This window comes from Bufo gargarizans, chromosome 11, assembly GCF_014858855.1.
Source record: "Bufo gargarizans isolate SCDJY-AF-19 chromosome 11, ASM1485885v1, whole genome shotgun sequence".
In the NCBI taxonomy this organism is placed as follows: Eukaryota; Metazoa; Chordata; class Amphibia; order Anura; family Bufonidae; genus Bufo; species Bufo gargarizans.
This window is the reverse complement of record NC_058090.1, coordinates 92,553,402-92,573,408: the sequence shown is the minus strand read 5'-3', so window position 1 is coordinate 92,573,408 and position 20,007 is coordinate 92,553,402. Positions and strand designations below refer to the sequence as shown.

At 45.2% G+C, this 20,007-nt stretch overlaps 1 protein-coding gene across 1 annotated transcript; it reads right to left on the bottom strand.

The window, feature by feature from the left end:
• Positions 1 to 13,443: 13,443 nt before the first annotated feature.
• Positions 13,444 to 19,444, bottom strand: MCL1 (MCL1 apoptosis regulator, BCL2 family member). Its single transcript, XM_044271613.1, has 3 exons — positions 18,939 to 19,444; positions 15,417 to 15,664; positions 13,444 to 14,660 (listed from the first exon to the last, which is right to left on the bottom strand). The coding sequence occupies exons 1-3, from the start codon at positions 19,375 to 19,377 to the stop codon at positions 14,544 to 14,546; spliced, it is 804 nt and encodes a 267-aa protein (XP_044127548.1). The 5' UTR covers positions 19,378 to 19,444; the 3' UTR covers positions 13,444 to 14,543.
• Between the last annotated feature and the right edge of the window lie 563 nt (positions 19,445 to 20,007).

The following is a 20,007-nucleotide window of genomic DNA, read 5'->3' as shown; positions in this document are numbered from 1 at the left end:
CCCCATGATTTGGCGCGCTGTATTATAATGAGCATTAAACCCGCAATGCTGTGGGGGTCTCCTTCTCGCTGGCTGTGAGCGGTCCGCTCTGATTGGATCCCGCTCACAGCAAGGGAGGAGACGCCCGCAGAAGACTGCGTCTCCTCCCCGTTGCGAGTTTAAGGCTTATAATACAGCGCACCAAATCATTGGGGGGCCACAGCGGACAAACGGGGGGAAAGGGGGGTGTTTGAAAAATATATATACACATTCATGGCATTAGCGAGGCCGTCCTACAAGGTAATACCATAATTAGCCTATCAAAACTGATAAAAGGTACTCTTTAACGCTAGTGTGAATCTAGCCTAATACCTCATTTAACCCATTCAGGACCAGTGTCTTTTAGTCTAAATATACAGAAAATCTCCCTACTAAACAGCATCTTAAAGCAATCAGAATTTATAAAAGTAACCCCACTAGAACAAATAACCCCACTAGAACAAAAGGTTGGCAAATGTCCGTGATAAAAATGTGTGACTTCAGTAATTTCTGGTGTGATGCCCCCTTCTGCTCCAAATAATGTCATGTATGTCATAGAATTTCCTGCCTCAGCGACATGACGTCTCGTCAAAACCTGTCTGTTGCAGGGAACCTCCAGCCAATAGAAGAACAGGTTAAGAAGATTCCACCCATGAAAAGAACTCTTAAGAGAAGCTTCACCCATGAGGAGCACTGGTCTCCACCAATCAAGCCAGAAGTTATGGAATATGGCTCCTAGTCATAGCCTAAATTGGGAAGATGTGAAAGTAACCTTTGGCACCTACTGTTACCAGAGCCTGGGTCTAACTGAAGGTCTCAATGGTATGTGCAATGAGTAAATAAGACTTAAACCATACCAAATTCTGCTGCAATTTAGCAAATATGGAGGAGAGAAGACATGTAGAGAGGGAAAAATAAGGAGTTTAGAGACTATATGGGAAATGATTTCTTTCTTCTGATGGTATCTCAACCTGTAATATTTTGACAGCAGCAAGACTTGTGAAACCAAGCCCTGACATTCATCTTTTCGAATGACCTTGGGAAAACATGCGAAATTTCCCACCAAAATTGAATTGCTACAGAAATGTCAACATGAGAACAAAGCCTCGGACATGGCCAAACAAGATTAATTTCATGGACTTAACTATTGCGACGCCTCATTATTGAAATCCTACACTCGTGGGACAGTTAGATTCACGCCAAGGAATATGATTTCAGAATGAACCTTACCCTGAAGAAGCATCAAGTTACAGAACTGGGGGTGAAGAGCACCAAAACACAAATGTAAATATATCAATGGGGTGGCTAGGTTCATCTCAAATTTACGCCTACATGACTGAATTTAGAAGTATGCCACCAACTGCTCTACCATCCATATATGGGTTCTCTCTTTCCTACACACTCTTTAATGGTGGGACAGAAGTGACAGTCCCTATGGACATCTATGGAGCATGGTGTTTAGCTCCCAGTATCATCACTTCAAAAGCCCCCAGCGGTGTTGCTTTTAACCGGCGAGACCTTAGGTCAATAATAAGATTGCCAACGCATTCCAGAAATCACATTGGGAACTGGGCTACAAAAATCATTGTCTACATGCAAGTAAGCTTTTAGAACAGAAGGACCTAAATGACGACACCTCTACAAATGCAATCAACTGATCCCTAAAAAGTCTGTCAAGTTTATCTGCTATCAGATGTTATTTAACCTATTTGTGATAATTGGAAATTAACATTTTTGTTCATAATGAATTTAGTGCTGGACCAATCCTTCAGGCCTTCATACCTATTAGAACATTGTCAGCCAAAAACGTGTTTTCAGTGGGGCCACCAATTATCTTATGTGTATAATGAGATTTCGATTCTCCCTCAATAGTTGATGTCAGGGACAAAGAAGGAGCGGGCGTGTTGAATCTCAGTGACCAATCCTTTTCTTCTGCCAGGAGATAAGGCACCACCAGACTAACTTTCTCCGCTTGTTCCACTGAAAACCCATACACACTAGGCTGAACGGAGCGTGTATGTACGGGAGCATCTGGAAAGATGGCTGTTTGGCCAACAGCTATTGAAGGTGTATGACCACTTTTACACTTAGACTACACATAGATCTATTAATGTAAAGTATTACTAAAGGTGGGAGCATTGGTACTGAAGGTCTAAACACCTCACGTTTTCACCCAGAATAAACCTTAAAAGATTAGACATAGAACTATCATCGTTGTGTATTAGGGTTGAGCTTGGAGATTTGTTTCCCTCATGCAAAAGCAAACTCTGAACCCTTCACCTAACCAATGATGCTAAGTGTTGCTGTCTCTGAGGAGAGTGTGGTACAGAATCCATAACTGTCATTAAATATATTAACATACCCTTTTTGGCCAAACGTATGTGGCCATATTGCGGTCAGATGTTTCAGCCATACCCACAGGTCAACCACATCTATTAAATCAGGTTTCACCATCTGGCTGTCTAATGGACATATTTTAGTTTGGTGGATGCCCAAAGAAGGCTACCTACTGGAATATAGTGCCTACTGTAAAAAGTGTTGTGGATTACGAGTAATGGTCTGGGGTTGTTTTTCAGGGTTTGGACCAACATTTTGGCAGCAATTTTGGTTCTAGCATGCCCCTGTGGACATACAAAAATGTTTATAAAGATGTTTTTTTGTTGAGTTTGGTGACTCACATGGCTGCATAGAGGTTTGACCCTACCCCATCTCTGACCAAATGACAGGCAACATTAGTGCATGACCTTGCAAAAGCCATTTTGTCTAACCCTAAAGCCCAACTCGATATTAACACCTTGGGTAATGACATCGGATTTTCAAAAAGGCTCATCTAGGTGCGATTGTCACGTGTCCACATATTTGTATTACATATAAAAATGTGCACTCACCGCCGCACCTCAATTTGACAATAACTACTCTTAGCTTCAAAAATGACCCTCAAAGTGGTTTATGTGACATGACATGTGACTTGTGTACAGAGCTGACAAACACCACATCATATAACTAAGGAGTGGTATACAGCTACACCTCATTCCTGTGTTAATGCACTGTACATGCCACGGCACCAGGTAACCCAGATACCGGGGATATTTCAGTACACAAGAATGTGATTATAGAAGGAGAGAAGGGTTAAGGCCTGCTAGATGACGGGGCAAGTGGTGTGTAGGCTAGAGAAACTCACGTGGGTCTGCATTCAGAAGTCAAATGTACAGAAAGTCGGTCAATACAAAGTTCAATTTTTTGGGTTGTAAACTTTTAATGACAATCTTTCTCTAGGGAATTAACTAGACCCATGCCGGACAAGCACACAGGCCAAACTCTTGATTTTGGTGGGAAAATCCTCCACACCATTGTGAAAAGGGTAGGGTTTATGTAGATTTACTCCAAAAGTTCTGGCTGTTGAGTGTTTTAATACTGATAGCCTATCCTCAGGATAGCCCATCAATGCCTGATTAGTGGAGGCCCAACATCCTGCACCCTTGCAGATCAGCTGTTCAGTAGGTACCGTGGTATACGGAGCTTGCTACGGCAGCACTGCTCCTACTAAAGTGAATCATATGACTTATTTAAAAAATTGTATTGTATTTATATTTTTAAAAAAAATGTTGCATACAAAAAAATTCAACACTTAAAAATGATATTTTTTTAGGCCATAGCTGACCATCTAAACGCCTGGCCCCTGAAATTGCCATAACTGGGGATGGATATAGGAGGCACAGTGTGTGCACTCCCTGTTGATGCAAAGATTGATCAGAAGGGTTAATTGACCAAGATTCCTTTGATCACCAACCTTTGCCGTGGGTTGGCACCTATTAGATACAGCTGCACCCATGGGTGGTCATGAGGAAACAACCATGTGTTCATCTATTTTTTTTTTTCAGATACTGTGTGGAAATTCCACCTTATAAGCAAAAGTAAGATTTACTTAGCTATGAATCCAATGTATTTTTCAAGCCCACAGGAGAAAACCATGGGTTTTCCACTAGTGGATTGTTGTGATACATGGGAATCAGACCACATTTAAATAGGCTTCGCCCTTAAATACACAGGAATTGTTTTTTGTTCCATACTGGTCAGGCATGGTAATAGGATATATCCAGGTACTTACCTGCCTGGACCTCACTCCTCCATGATATCCAAATTCTCTCGGCTCTGTTTGACTCTAACACTGTACATGTCTTGACCCTTTAAGGGTTGTGAGGCCTCTGCAGTGAGGACATCACTTCTCAATACTGATGAGGGTACCACCGACCCTGATGCCAGGCCATCTGAAGCATGCACCCTGCTCCCACACCTGGTGCCTGAACCTATGGATAGGAAACTACAGAGTTTTCTTTTGTAAGCTGGGGATGTCAACAAAAGGCACAATTTAGTCCAAAACAATGATAATAGAAAAAAGTGAGGGGCACTCCGTATAAGGGAACAGGAAACTGTAGTAAGAGGTACAAATTTAATATAGCATCAGATCATCATACATAAAAACATTGTATCAGTACAATAAAATATATAAATGAAGGCAGGGTCCTGAAAAAACCTGTTGGTAATAGTTCAGGGGTTCATGAGACACTGTCCACTATAGAATCAGTCTCAGCAGGTCAGAGTGACCTGAATGATGTTCCCAAGGTGTATGGTTCCAGTGTATCAAATGGAGGTAGGGATACCAAACACTGTCCAGTTTCAGGCCTCCAAGATAGAAGAATCGACACTTGTGTCAAGTCCTGAAAAGAGTCACTCTTCAGATATAGTAGCAAAATAGCAACTGAGATCTCTTACCATATGCTTCCACTCAGCTCGCTATGGAGAATCGAGGTAGCAGCCGATCACAGCCGACGCGGCGTCCCACGTGGTAGAGTCTAAACGTGACGTCTCACGTGACTCATCAGCTGGAATTGTTGTAGCGCATTTCCGTAGAGCTTGACAAACACCACCTCAATGCGAGACTGGCTATGCAGATCACCCCGACCGACGTAATCACTTTCCGGTCACTTGTAGTACTTGGGGGAAAAAGCTCACTGTCCCAACTTGCCCAAACGCGTTTCAGGGTATACACCCCTTCCTCAGTGAGGAAGGGGTGTATACCCTGAAACGCGTTTGGGCAAGTTGGGACAGTGAGCTTTCCCCCCCCCCCCCCCCCAAGTACTACAAGTGACTCCTCAGTGAGGAAGGGGTGTATACCCTGAAACGCGTTTGGGCAAGTTGGGACAGTGAGCTTCCCCCCCCCCCCCCCCCAAGTACTACAAGTGACTCCTCAGTGAGGAAGGGGTGTATACCCTGAAACGCGTTTGGGCAAGTTGGGACAGTGAGCTTTACCCCCCCCCCCCCCAAGTACTACAAGTGACCGGAAAGTGATTACGTCGGTCGGGGTGATCTGCATAGCCAGTCTCGCATTGAGGTGGTGTTTGTCAAGCTCTACGGAAATACGCTACAACAATTCCAGCTGATGAGTCACGTGAGACGTCACGTTTAGACTCTATACCACGTGGGACGCCGGGTCAGCTGTGATCGGCTGCTACCTTGATTCTCCATAGTGAGCTGAGTGGAAGCGTATGGTAAGAGATCTCAGTTGCTATTTTGCTACTATATCCGAAGAGTGACTCTTTTCAGGACTTGACACAAGTGTCGATTCTTCTATCTTGGAGGCCTGAAACTGGACAGTGTTTGGTATCCCTACCTCCATTTGATACACTGGAACCATACACCTTGGGAACATCATTCAGGTCACTCTGACCTGCTGAGACTGATTCTATAGTGGACAGTGTCTCATGAACCCCTGAACTATTATTACCAACAGGTTTTTTCAGGACCCTGCCTTCATTTATATATTTTATTGTACTGATACAATGTTTTTATGTATGATGATCTGATGCTATATTAAATTTGTACCTCTTACTACCGTTTCCTGTTCCCTTATACGGAGTGCCCCTCACTTTTTTCTATTATCACTTTTTACTTACCGTGCGGTCTGGGTGGACCGAGAGGTGAGCACCCTCTCCATTCAGTCTATAGGGTGAGCCGCTGATCTGTATTACTCGTTATTTGTTTAGTCCAAAACAAGCCAAGATCTAAATGCAAATCAGACAGAGCATGCCAAAGTGAGAACACTAACACCAGGGGTAGACTGGCCATAAACATTACAGGCTGCCCAAGCCCTCTTCATAGTTTTTATCCAGGTACATAAAGATCTGATGCTCTCGGCATTAATCTAGGAGCATCAGGCACCTATGCACAGCAGGTACTCTACTGAACTCAACTGTATTGCCGTCCTTAGGAGGATGATACCGTTTCATAAAGTGATCTGTGTGGCAATGTCTACTGTGGTTTACAGTTCTGTTTTGTTCTGCACTATGGTATTGATGCTCTCGGCAACTTTATGTCCCTGCCTTCTGCTAATTTGAACCCGCCTACAAAATGGGGCCACTTTTAGGTTTCTTTCTAGGGCCACTTTAAGTTCCCAGTCTGCCCCTGACTCAAGCTAAAAGACAGGAACATAAGGAGAGCCTAGAGAACATTCTGATGAAATCAAGAAGGCTTTTAATTTCAGAGAGGAGACCGAGAGACCAGACCAACGCTCCTTTACCACGACAGTGTGAAGATACTCGTACTGTCAGACTGAAGAAAGTCTGAATGGAGAGCCCAGAGGGTGTTTTAATGGAATCAAGGCTTGTAATTTAACAGAAACGAGCCGATTGATGCTCCTTTATTGGTGAAGCCACCAACAGGAAGCCTACAAAGCATGCCAGTACACTTATACTGACTGACAAGTAACAAGAGATGTAGAGCCCAGATGGCACTCTGATGGAATCAAGTAGGCTTGTAAATTGACAGATGAGACCAAGAGACCAGACTGACGATCCATTACTGGTGATGCCAACTGAAAGCAGACAGGTCATGCCAGTGTGAAGACACTAGTACTGACAAAAAAATAAGAGGAGATGTATGGAAAGCCCAGATGTCTCTCTGATAGAATCAAGCAGGCTTGGAATTTGAGAGATGAGACAGACTGACGACCTATTTCTGGTGATGCCACCAACTGAAAGCAGACAGGTCATGCCATTGAGAAGACACTAGTACTGACAAAGAAATAAGAGATGGATGGAGAGCCCAGATGGCTTTACGTTGGACTCAAGCAGGCTTGTAATTTGAGAAAGGAGACCAAACTGATAATTCTTGAGTTACCAGTTTTCACACTGCCTACTTCCTTCTTGGTTGGAAACGGTAAAAACTCATGGTGTCAATTTGGTGTGGGTGGAATGACGTTATATGTGAAACTTAGGCAATGAACCATCCAGTCATAAGACATTTAAAATTGTAAGTGTGTAGGAGAAGGCACAGAGTCAATAGTGGGAAACATTACAGGGTTTTCCCCTTACAAAAATATCTTCCAAAGCTGGTAATAGCACTGAAACTGCAGGTTTTACCGTATATACACCTCGTAATACTGTACAGTGGTTTGAACCTACATTGTGTGTGGGCAGCGAAAGCCACAGCTTGTGTGACAATGTGCCAAGAATCCATGGTAATCTTATAGCAGGTATATAAATTAGTCACAGTGGCGGATTTACACTGGCGTTGTCACATATGAAATCTCTTTATTAATGCTAGCTACAGTACCCTGTTCTTAACCATATTACTAGAGGCAACGGGAATACAAAAAAATTTCTTGCTTTTCTAAGGAGCTTCTGCACTCTACTTCGAACCCACATAACAAAAATGATGGGAGAACATGCCATGGAGAGTGGGAGACTTACTGGACATTAATGGCATATTAAAAAGACATATGTATGCCTGTCCGGAGACAACCCCTTTAAGAGGCACATTAAGGGCATCAACAAGTTGCCCACACAGTGGTAGGAAACCCACTATTCAGGGACCCCCCTCACAATTTTAAACTGGCCATACGCTTTAGACAGCCGTCAGACAAACGGCCCCCGCATATACATGTTGTTCTGAAAGGGGAGAGAGGAGAAAGCTACCAGCCTCTGGCAGCAGCTTCTCTCCCATGGGAATGAAAGGATCGGCATGTTGAAATCCAGATACTCTGTTCTTTCCTCCACCTCCTAATATCTGTCATAGGTGGACGTCTACACGTTTGATGGCTGGCCAGTCCCACCAAAATAGTCAAGCATAGCTGACATTAACCTAAAGTGATGAGAGGTTGAAGGTACTGATCTCAGGTCAAGATAACACTTCCGGTCACCGGGACTGGTTTAACGTACCAACCTCCATCATCCCCGTTCAAGGCACCTTTTTGGGCCTCATTTGTCATGGAAATACTGCCAGATACTGTGTAATTGCCTCAAAATGAACCACTGTTAGTGCCAATTTGTTAACCAAGTGGATGTGGCTAAGATGTGAATGACCCATTAGCCATCCTTAGGAAAAGCCACAAATAGGTGGCCGAGGCCTAAGTGTAAGCTACAAAACCAAGCCATAATTGCCATGCCTATGTACATACACCAAAATCACACCGAAAAGCAAAAATCCTTGTGTCAACCATTGTGTGGATCCAAACCACCATATCAACATCCAGATACAGTGGAACCTCTCCAAAAGACCACATTTCCTGAGACAGACTTTCAGTTCCACCATATATTAGGTATGCTGGCCACATTCTTTGAGAAGGCCACTTTGGGGTGGTCCTCAGAGAGGCGACACTGTACCACTAGGCCAGGTTCACATGTTTGTGTGTCAGACATATTACACTGTGGGGGGAATTACAGCCATTACGGTGTGGAAAAAGTGATTTCAACCCACAATACAGGCCTAAACTGCTCTCATCGCCCCCAGCAACCAATCACAGAACAGCTTACATTTTACCTCAGCAGTTTAAGACGTAAAAGCTAAGCTCCGATTGGTTGACATGGTTGCTACTGGCAATAAGGCCAGGTTTTCTGTTGTGTAGTTTTGACAACTCTGTCCCTATAATAGGCTTTAAAAGCAAAAGGAAGGAGGCTGTTACTATGGTGACACACAAGCGTAGATCGGGAGATGCACCATCAAATTATTACAGTGCGACGCTTGCCATTTCTTTCTCCAGCTCAAAGCTACACCATTTTTGCCCCAAAAAACTGGGGCAGGGCCTAAATAAATCTGGCGCATTTTATTAACGCACCTAGCCACACACCCTTTTACAGGCCCATAGAAATTAGGCTAGAATTCAGCATTTTGTTTCAATCAATCTGTTTTCCTTCCACATTTAAAGGGGTTCCCCATCTCCTAGGGATATGCCCCCCCCCTCCTCTTTGAAGAAGCACTCTCACAAAAACTTTTTAGAAAAGTATAACTGTAATGAAGGTAATCTTCTCAACAGTGACTGTATTTGTGAGTTATAACCTCCCTTCTGTTGCTCAGTCACTGGCTGCAGTTATCAGATCAGTGACATCACTACTGCTCATGGAAAGACGATCAACTGATCATTGCCGTCCAACATTTTTGAGGGTCCTGGAAACTTTAGAACGTTAAAGGGGTACTCCTACATAAGACAATGTGGGCATATCGCTAGGATATGTCCCCATTGTCAGATCGGTGCGGGTCCCACCTCTCGGACTTGCACCTATATCAAGAACGGAGCCCGAGAGTTGTGGAAGGCGCACTGTGCATGCGCAGCCGCCCTCCATTCATTTCTATGGGGATGCCGAAAATAGAGCGTTGGAGTGATGGCCACGCAAGCGTTGTGCGCTCCTATTCGCTATTATGGGCGGAGCGCTTGGTGGTGACAGGCCCCAGGGAAACCCAGGGTCCTCCAGCCACCAACTTCCCAGTTTTGTTCTCTATATAGATGCACATCCCAGAGGTGGGACCCACACTGATCAGACAATGGGGACATATCCTAGCGATATGCCCACATTGTCTCATGTAGGAATACCCCTTTAACACTCAAGTTTCCAGGACCCTCAAAAATGTTGGACGGCAATGATCAGTGGATCATCTTTCCAGGAGCAGTGATGTCACCGACATGATAACTGCAGCCAGTGACTGAGGAACAGAAGGGAGGTTAAAACTCACAAATAGTCACTGTTGAGAAGATTACCTTCATTACAGTTATACTTTTCTAACAAGTTTTTGTGGGAGTGCTTCTTTAAAGGGAGTCGGCTCCTGACATGTCTGCTTTAGTAACTACTTGCATCCTCCATGTAATAATTCTGGAGCGTATATTCTTATGACAATTTCGAGCCATTCCTGTATTATTCTTGCTCAAACTGTAAGAATCAGTCACCACCCATTACACTGGCCACCAGATTGGATGTCTAGTTGTGCATTCATACTCTTCTAGCAGGAGTAATAGGGGAACAATGGAAAGTTAGAATTAAATGCTTTGGAATTACATGAGGATTGAAAGAAGTTACTAATCCATATTAAACCCTGGAGATCATGCTTTAACGTCGTAGGATCATCCACAATATGGCGGGGTATGCATTTTGGCAATTGGCGGATGTTCCGCTGTGCAGTATCTTCATGGAGGACTTCATTGTCTGCTGCCTGCAGAGAAAAGGGGCCTGTTCAGTATCTTCTCTTTCCTGGAGCAGGCCTGCGCATGGCATGACGTATGACAGCAGATGGATGAGGGTGACTGCTGTGATATCACGCTTCAAGGCTGCCGGCAGTCTTTACAACGTGCAGGTTCGGGGAGGGGGGGGGGGGCGGCAGGAAATGGGCGGCCATGTAACACGAGAAGCCGCCAGCTGCACAGGGAGCTTTGATGTGGAGTCAAACGAGATACAAAAGCAAATATAATCTTCAAAAGATATGTGATAAAAGCTGCTCGAGACTCCGCCATGGAGGATGGGAGTATCAAAGCCCACCTGTCGCCCACGCCACAGCAGCCGCCATTGTGCAGGCCACACACTAGGAATCCTAGCTATTCCCTTAACAAATGGTGACATTACTGAGACACAGTGACGCCGTCTCTACAGTGAAGAGGAGATTGACCAAACCTTCCATGTTTCGGCCCAGTTTATGCCCTTCTGCTTGCTGCGATTACATGCACACTCAGCTGAACCAAGCATGCGTGTAAATGGGGGGGGGGGGGGGGGGGGGGCGCATGGAACATAAGCTTCATCAATTGTGGATAAGACAGCACTACTCACTGTTTTATTTCAGTTCTTCCATTTCGTGGCGGTGCCCGCAGCGTTGAATCCTGGCCTCTTGGACTCCTTAAAGACTTGGACTCCTTAATTTCACCGAGACAGCAACGTTTCGACCTGTTCAACCATAAACACTTGTGGACATAGTGTCCAAAGTCCAACAATTGGTTCAACTTAACTCCACCTATTTTAATTAGTACCACCCCCCTCTGATTAAAAAAATCTTCTCTTGTTATCCACATCTCTATCTAGACATAACGTTTCTTACCACTTTCAGGCTGTGGGATCCGTCCATAGAGGATACACCGTGCTTTTTGCCTTTATGTCTGGCGTCTTCATTTTCCTATTGCGCATGCACCGTGACGTCGTCACCATTGGAGTCTGCCTTTTTCGTTATCCTAAGTGATCGTTCCCTTGTTCCGCCCACTCTGGTCACGTGGATCACATGACCAGAGGAGACGTCATCGCATAGCGGTTCTTCTCTTGCGATGAAGTCTCCTCTGGTCAGGTGGTCAAGTCATTGCAAGAGAAGAAACGCTATGCAATGACATCTCTGGTCATGTGGTCGAGTCATGTGATCCACATGACCAGAGTGGGCGGAACAAGGGAACGATCACATAGGATAACGAAAAAGGCAGACTCCAATGGTGACGACGTCACGGTGCATGCGCAATAGGAAAATTAAGACGCCAGACAGGCAAAAAGCACGGTGTATCCTCTATGGACGGATCCCACAGCCTGAAAGAATTTAAATGTTATGCCTAGATATAGAGATGTGGATAACAAGAAGATTTTTAATCAGAAGGGGGGGGGGGTACTAATTAAAATAGGTGGAGTTAAGTTGAACCAATGGTTGGAATTTGGAGACTATATATATCCACAAACGTTGTGTATGGTTGAGCTTGATAAAGACCAAACAGGTCGAAACGTCGCTGTGTCGGTGAAATAAAGGAGAAAAATCACTAGGATAGTGGAGTGCTGCAGTTTTCTATTATATTCTCAGGTCGGATGGAACAGCTACCCACGGACAGACAAGGTTCATAAGCTTTCATGTTATCTCTCCCCCATCAGATGGCGTTCAGGTAGAAGATTTTGCTAGGGATCACATCATCTACACTGCATAATCAGCAGTGAGAAAGCACAGCATTGCTCCATTGTCAAAGAAAGTCTCAGGTCCTTCTCCTTGCACAGAGCATGCCCACTACACTCTTATACAAATCACTCTGAAGTCTGGCTTTTCCTATAGTAAGCTTTTAGAGCTGCTGTTGTCAAAATCTCTTTTCTAGAACACACCACCACCGAAAGGGTGAGGCTTAGGTCCTTCTCCTTGCACAGAGCATGCCCACTACACACACAGTATTCTCTGAAGTCTTGCTTTTCCTATAGTAAGCACACTTTTAGGGCTGATGTTTAGTGTTGATTCCTAGGACACATCAGCGTAATAGTTGAGGTTTCTCCCTCTACTTTCACAGCACACAGAGCATGCCCACTATGTGCTCTCATAAGTACATCTCTAAAGTCTGTCTTTTCCTACAAGTAAACTTTTTGGACTCTTTTCTACAACACACCACCATTGAATGATTGAGGACGACCTGAGCCTCATCTCTTAGTCTCCTTGCAAAGCACACAGAGCATGCCCACTACACTCTTCCATACAAGTCTCTGGGGTTGCTGTTCAGAGATCAGATTTTTCATGTTATGGAGATACCTTTAAATCCAGCTTCCAAAAACATATTGACAGTGTCAACAGCTCAGCCGTTCCGTTCCCTGTTTTGTAGACAGTATTTCCCGATTCTGGCAGCTTGTGAAAACAGTAAGCACAAAGAGTACTAATCCTATGCCAAGTCAGGACCGTGCAAGCAGCGCTACATGCCGCTGCTCACGCCCACCTGCTCGTTATTTAGTGACTGTCCTCCCTTGTAAATTGGCTTCTTCTGCAGTCTTAAATAATGGACTCGCAAATGCTAAAATAGGAGGCCTCCTTTGACCTCGAGATCTGACCAGAGAGACTAGCCTCCATGCCACACCGGTTGTTCTTCCTTAGAGCAGTTTTGGTCGGTCCTAACCACTGTCTACCCCAGAAGATCCACCGTTCAGGGCACATGCATTCATCATTGCTCGGATCCTTACGCTTGCCCATTTTTCTGCTTCCGATAAGTCAACTTCAAGGACTGTTCACGTGCTGCTCCCCACCGAGGACACTAGAATCTTACCTGACACTGGCTTTAATGTTAGGGCTACGTACAAGGTTTATTGGGCTGCAAACTTTGGGGCTAACCCCCCCACCTTCACTAAAGTCCAGGAACCCATTCACTCCAATGAGGCAAATTAAATACTGACATACTGAAAATAATTTTCTTTATTCTTTCATGTAAACAAATGGTAGCACCATGTGCAACGGCAAATAGGCTGAACATAAAATCAACAAACATGTGCATTCTGCGTGGATGAACTTACCAAAAACACCAAGGGTTAATATAACCCAAAATGTCATTTACACTTTTTATATATTTTTTTTGTTTTTCTCTCTTTTTTTTTTTAATAGGAGAGGATTGAAAGTAGTAAAGGCCAACCGAGAGGGAGGTGGTTGGCTGCCTCTCACCTGCATCGGGGCTTCCTTCCGACACGCCCCATGATCGGTACGGCCGTACAGTAGATTTCACCTCGATCACCGAGGCTGAAACTAAGAATGGAAAGCAAACCGCTTACAAACTGGTAAACGGGGAGGATTCAAAAATAGTCACCCTATAGGGGAATCCCTTAAGTAAAGAAAAGAAACTAAAAAGATCTTATAAAAATAAACTATTTTTTTGGAGATTTTGACCTTTTTTTATTTTTTTTTACAAGTCTGACATTCAGACAAAAAGTGCATTTCTCAACACAAGAGCCTTGGGGGCTCCTCCATTTTGGCCAACAGTGGCCGATAAAGATGGTTTTATTTCTGTGCTTTTTTTTTTACAAAAAAATTTGTACAAAATTTTTTGTACACGGCTCGAGTATACATTTGTACAACATTTACAAATTTTTTAAATTTTCTTTTAAAGTATTTACAACCCAATTCCCAATTTTAAAGTTTCTGAATGGGTTTTTTTTTGTTTTTTTTTTAAACAGCGAGCACTGAGTACTGGTATACAATTTTCACACATTTTGTGAAAATATATTTATTTATTTATAGGGAGAAAAAAAAATAAAGATTTCACAATGTACAGTCTGTTAAAGACAAAAAAAATAAACTAAAACAAAAAACCTTTTCTTCCTCAGTACAGCCGCAAGCCCAAGCAGCTCCGCTTAGTGACCCTCTCAGCACATGGTCTAGAAGGGCCGTGTTGGGAGGGACGTTTCTCAGTCCTGACCACTTGACTAGACCAATGCAGGTCAAAGTAAATGGTTTTTCGATCACCAGTTACTAAGAAAGTTTATAAAAACAAACTTAAGAGAATTTCACCGGATCATGTACGCCAGGCTTGCTCCAAGACCAGCCACACCAGCGAAGGCCATCAAGACTGTTTTTAGTCCACTCTCATAGTCCTCGACGTGAAAGAATTCGACACAGCCATCCTGGAAAATAAAGGAAAGCTCATAAGATACGCAGCAACACTGGTGGAGCAAAGGCTACCAAGAAGAGTGGTCATCCAATTCTGTGGCCTATAGAAGACCAAAGGAAGGAGCAGTGCTTCACCACCACATATTTAGGACCGCACTGGTTTGCAAAGGAAACATCCACCTTTAGATCCCATACTTCAAAAAGGTGTCTCCACGTCAATGTGTCTAATCTTATCTAATGATCAATGAAGGTCTTTGGACTCATTTGAGCCTCAGGATCAAGACTTGAATCATAAAGCAAGACTTGGAGTGAAGGGACTGACTAACTCCTTTATGTCAAAGCTCCACAAGGAAGGTTCTCCGTGACCAAAAGGTGGCATCTCAAACATACAACGGACACCGTGGACTCCAACGTACAGAAACGTGAAGACTGATTTCCAAAACCTTACTTCTATGCTTAGATAGGATCGACTGTATTCACAGGCCTTATGCTTGAGGCTGCACTACTGAGATTCCAACCACATTCATCTTCTGTCAGATGCAGCATTGCCCTGGAGACCTTGCATCTAAGTAAAGCCGGTTAGGATGTACGTCTAGTGAATTGGATCCACCCTAAGAGGAAGCTATGTCAATCTCAGTAGTGCAGCCTCAGATTCTGGCCCTGTAACATCAATCAGTACACAGAGTGTTTAAGACCCCACTTTAATAATGTCTCTCCTTGAACATGGTCCAGATATTTTCCTAGCATTCGGTGACCGAGCGAACACTCACCCAGCCATTGTGCTCTACGATCCATTCTTTCTTCTGGGTCATAAGATAGTCTGTGAAGCTGTCCGCTAGGATTCCAACGCAGTTCTCCATGTGGATGCTTTTCAAATGTTTAGCCACAAACGCACCAAAGCTTATCACGGTGACAATACGGCCCCAATTGGTAACCCCATCGCTGAAGACCATAGAGGGGACCTCGGAGAGCTTCTGGATATCTTCTGGACGTTGTATAGATAACTTCTGCAACATGCCTGTGGAGGGTAAAGAAAGAAACGCTCAATGAATACTGAGCCACGCCTGTAAGAACTGGTCAGGACAGCTATATGCCTCGCGTAGTCATGGATTCTACCAAACCATAGAACTCATGCAGGACTTGCTAAACCTCCACAAAGCCATTGTGCCAAGTGTAATGGTCACCACTAGAAGACAGTCCTCAGTGACTGCAGACCCCACCATGAGCGGAGACACCTTCAGCATTGTATTACAGAGGTTCAAATTTCTATATCAAGGACTAGAAATTATCTTCCTACATACACTGAGCCAGCAAGGGATTTCAGCTCCAAGTCTAGCTGCCTTCACAATTCTGCAGGCTTCAGAGCTGAAATCCCTTGCTGGCTTGTGCAGGCCGTTGGACTTGAAGGTCTTATTTCCTGGAACCAATTCTGGCTTCACAACTTTTTTCTGTTGATTAATTGTATATGTAAAGCGGGCAAAATGGTGACCAGCGGTGAACATGGACGCACTCCATAACCCCCTAAACCAGGGGTCAGCAATCTTCGCCATCTCCAGCCATTGTGACACTACATCCCCCAGCATGCTGTTCCTGTAGCTCCCATACAAGGGAAAGGAGCATTCTGGGAACTGTGGATCTTGTATAAATGAATACCTTCAAAAACAAGAGTCTTAGGTCCTGGGATTTGCTCAGTCATTTTTGGGCATTTCCTTGGCACCTATGTAATCCTTAAAGGGGTTTGCCCATATCAGACAATGGGGGCATATCGCTTGGATATTCCCCCATTGTCTCATAGCGGTGGGACCTGCACCTACAATGAGAACAGAGGCAGGAAATGAACGGAGGGCGCACTGCGCATGCGCCCTCCATTCATCTCTATGGGGCCGTCGAAAATAGTCGAGCGCTGGCTCGGCCATCGCCGTCTGCCCCATAGAAATGAATGGGAGCGTAGGCTGCGCATGCGCAGTGCACTCCAATTCACTTCTATGGGAGCAGCACTTTGTGGTAATCCGGGGTCCCCCAGCCACAGCGCCCCCCTGCTTCGTTCTCGTTGTAGGTGCGGGTCCCAGCACCTATCAGACAATGGGGGCATATCCTAGCGAAGATGGGAATACCCCTTTAAAGGAGTTACATGACTATAGAAACAAATACTAAATAAAACAGCGCCACCCTTATCCACGGGCTCTGTCTGGTATTGCAGGTCAGCCATATTCCGGAAAACATGGCTCTCACTTGAACACTGCAATATGGTGCTTTTTGGGAGGTAGAAAAGCTGACCCTTACTCGCTGCTCTCATTTAACCCCTTGAGGAAAGTAAAATAGTGAATTATGGTTCCACCCGTGGTATATGGAGGCCGTGAGCAAACAGATAGCGCATTGTTAGGGGTAACGTATGGGACTTTGTTCAGCTACGGTTGAAGCCTCCGCCATCTGTTGGCCAAACAGGATGTCAGCCGAGCGCGGCTTTAACGGCTGCTCTGGAAAAATACCACAAAATCAATAGGAATGTGGAGGGGGTGACTGGAATAATGCATTATTCAGCAGGGACTCTCATAAATTATACAAGAACTCTAACAGGATGCAGCTTGAAAAACAGGCAAGGTTACTGCTGGTCACCGCCAGGGAGCGGGGTGGGAAGAAGGGGTTAAAGGGCGGCGTGTCCGGTACCAAGTCAGATCATTTACTGGAATTTTCTAGTCTGTCAGGAACCAAGAGCTTATCGGGCCACATTCCTGCCGCGATAAGCCTCCTAATGTTACTGTATCACCAGTGCCGGTGCCAGACAACCAAAGGTTACACCAGGAGGGGGGGTGGCAAAGACTGCGCGCCACCTAGTGGTGCCTAACATTATGACGCTGTGAAGCAACTCTCAAACCGTCAAATGTCAATAAAGCTGCTGCAATTCAAATGCAATAAAAAGGGTTCAATAATTCACGTTCTGCAGCCATGAACCAAATAAAGCTAGTGCGATTCAAAAAACAAAAAAAAGTATGTGAATTCAAAGTCCACACTGCAATAAACACATGACCACAAATAAAGTTAGGCTAATTCAAGGTTAAAGAAAAAAAATTAAAATAAAGCTACAGGAACTCAAATTTTGACTGGTACAATAAAGCTGGGGCAATTCAAAATGAAGACAACGCACAGACATTGGTTTAACCCTTTATTTACACCACTCACGTCGTCAAACTTGCTCTGCAACCAAGCACTTCCAGTCAGGTAGAAGAGCAAACAGAGCTAGGCGGAGCCCTCCTGTGTGCGGAGCACCACGTAGACACTGCAGCCAAGGCCCCGGCCATTTATTTATACAAGAAGCAGCTCTATGCAAAGCAGCAGTCTGTCATGAGGGCTCCGAATCCAGGAGGCAGAGATACATCCATACTTATTTATACCTGTGTCACCCCCATTTTGCTCCTTTGGATTAGACCGCTAGTCATCTACCACACTGATAAAGAACATACCAAATACAAAAAAAGAGGGATTTCACTGCTATAAACTATTCACACACTATACACCCCCTTTTGCCATATTAGATTAGACCAACAGCCATGCAGATCAACTATGAAGAATATACCAAGTTCACATAAAGGAGGGAGCATTCACCACTGTAAAATATACACTAATAATTTGTAATAGACCATCAGCCATGCAGCACACTATCCACCCCTTTAGATTGGACCACCAGCCATGTAGACCAACTATAAAGAGCATACCAAACGCAAAAAAAGGGGGCTAGTACCACTAAGATATCTTCACCCCCTCTTTTTGATGTTGGATTCAACCATGCAGCTCAATTTTGAAGAGCATACCAAATACAGAAAAGAGAGGGAGAACCCCCCCATAAAATACCATCTGTACCCCTTATTGTTCTGTTGGATTAGACCACCAGCCATGCAGCTCAATTATGAAGAGCATACCAAATACAGAAAATAGAGGGGGAGACCCCCCACCATACACACACTATAAAATACCATCTGTACCCCTTATTGTTCTGTTGTACTAGACCACCAGCCATCCAGCTCAATTATGAAGAGCATACCAAATACAGAAAATAGAGGGGGAGACCCCCCCACCATACACACAATAAAATACCATCTGTACCCCTTATTGCTATGTTGGATTAGACCACCAGCCACGCAGCACAACGGCTTAGAATATACCAAATGCAAGAGAGAGGGGCGCCAGAAGCTATAGCTCATGCAAATCTCGAGCACAAAGAGCAGCCATATGCAAAGCCCCCGAAGTACATTTCTACGTTAACGCACAAGATGGCGGCAGGAAGGAGGTCTCACCCTGAAAGGCCATTCGGTGCTTCTCGTTGATGTCGCCCCCCAGTCTCCGCATGGTGGGCAGCGCCCTCGGGCTGTCGCCGTCCTCCTGCTTCGCGTCTCCGGCCCATTCCCTGAAGAAGGTGTGCAGCAGGGCGCGGGTGTCCGTGTGCAGGGGGTCGGGGGAGCCGGTGGGGGTGAGCGGAGGGGAGGTGGAGCCCCGGGAGTCCGACTGTACGTCCATATAATCCTCGTCCTCGTCCAGCTCGGACTGCGGGGAGGGCAGAGAGCCGCCCATGTTGTAGCCCTGCAGCTGCCGCTCCCAGCCGTCCTTCTGCACCTCCAGCGGCCCCGTGTACGCCACCGCCTGGCCGTCCTTGGTGGTGAGCAGCGCCCCCCCGCCGGGGCTGTACAGGTAGGGGATAATGCTGGCCGGCTTCCGAATCATCGCAGGGTTCATCATCCTCTTCCAAGAGCCTCTACACTGCGAGAACCTCTCCCTATCGACGTGCGAACGGAATGACCGCGCCGGAGAGGCCGTGCTGACTGAAAAGAGGCTCTGCCCACGGCGACGTCACGCGAGGCCACGCCCCCCGCCTCCATATATGGGCAGCGGGAAGCGGACGTGCTAGGCCTAGTTCGGAGACGACCCGAAAGAGCGAGAGGTCAGCGGATGTGTGACGTCATCGATTACTTTATGTCACGGGCTTGACCTTGAACCAGAGGAAACGATGAGCACAAATCTATCTATAAAAGGGCAGATCTAGTGGGGACCGTCCATAAAAATAAAGTAAAAAAGGGTTCCCCTGGGAGGGAATCTAATGCATAGTGAGGGGCGGACTCTAGACCCTACAGGACCCCTCTAGCAATGCAAAGAAAGAAGACGGCGCTGTGTGCCACCAATGTTATCAACACTAGGCCACGGCCTCCGAAACATAACGAAACACTGAATCCCACCCAGTCCCCTAAATGTCCCCATATAGTAATGATTCCCCCTTTATGCCCCCTCACAGTAGTTATGCCCCGATATGTGCCCCCTCACAGTAGTTATGACCAGATATGTGCCCCCTCGCAGTAGTTATGCCTAGATATG

Coding starts and splice junctions, on each gene's coding strand:
- MCL1 (XM_044271613.1), bottom strand. CDS start 19,377: ATGATGAACCCTGCGATGATTCGGAAGCCGGCCAGCATTATCCCCTAC. Junction 15,665..18,938: donor GCACCGAATGGCCTTTCAGG/GTGAGACCTCCT, acceptor TACCCTCCACAG/GCATGTTGCAGAAGTTATCT. Junction 14,661..15,416: donor TCGTAGAGCACAATGGCTGG/GTGAGTGTTCGC, acceptor TTTATTTTCCAG/GATGGCTGTGTCGAATTCTT.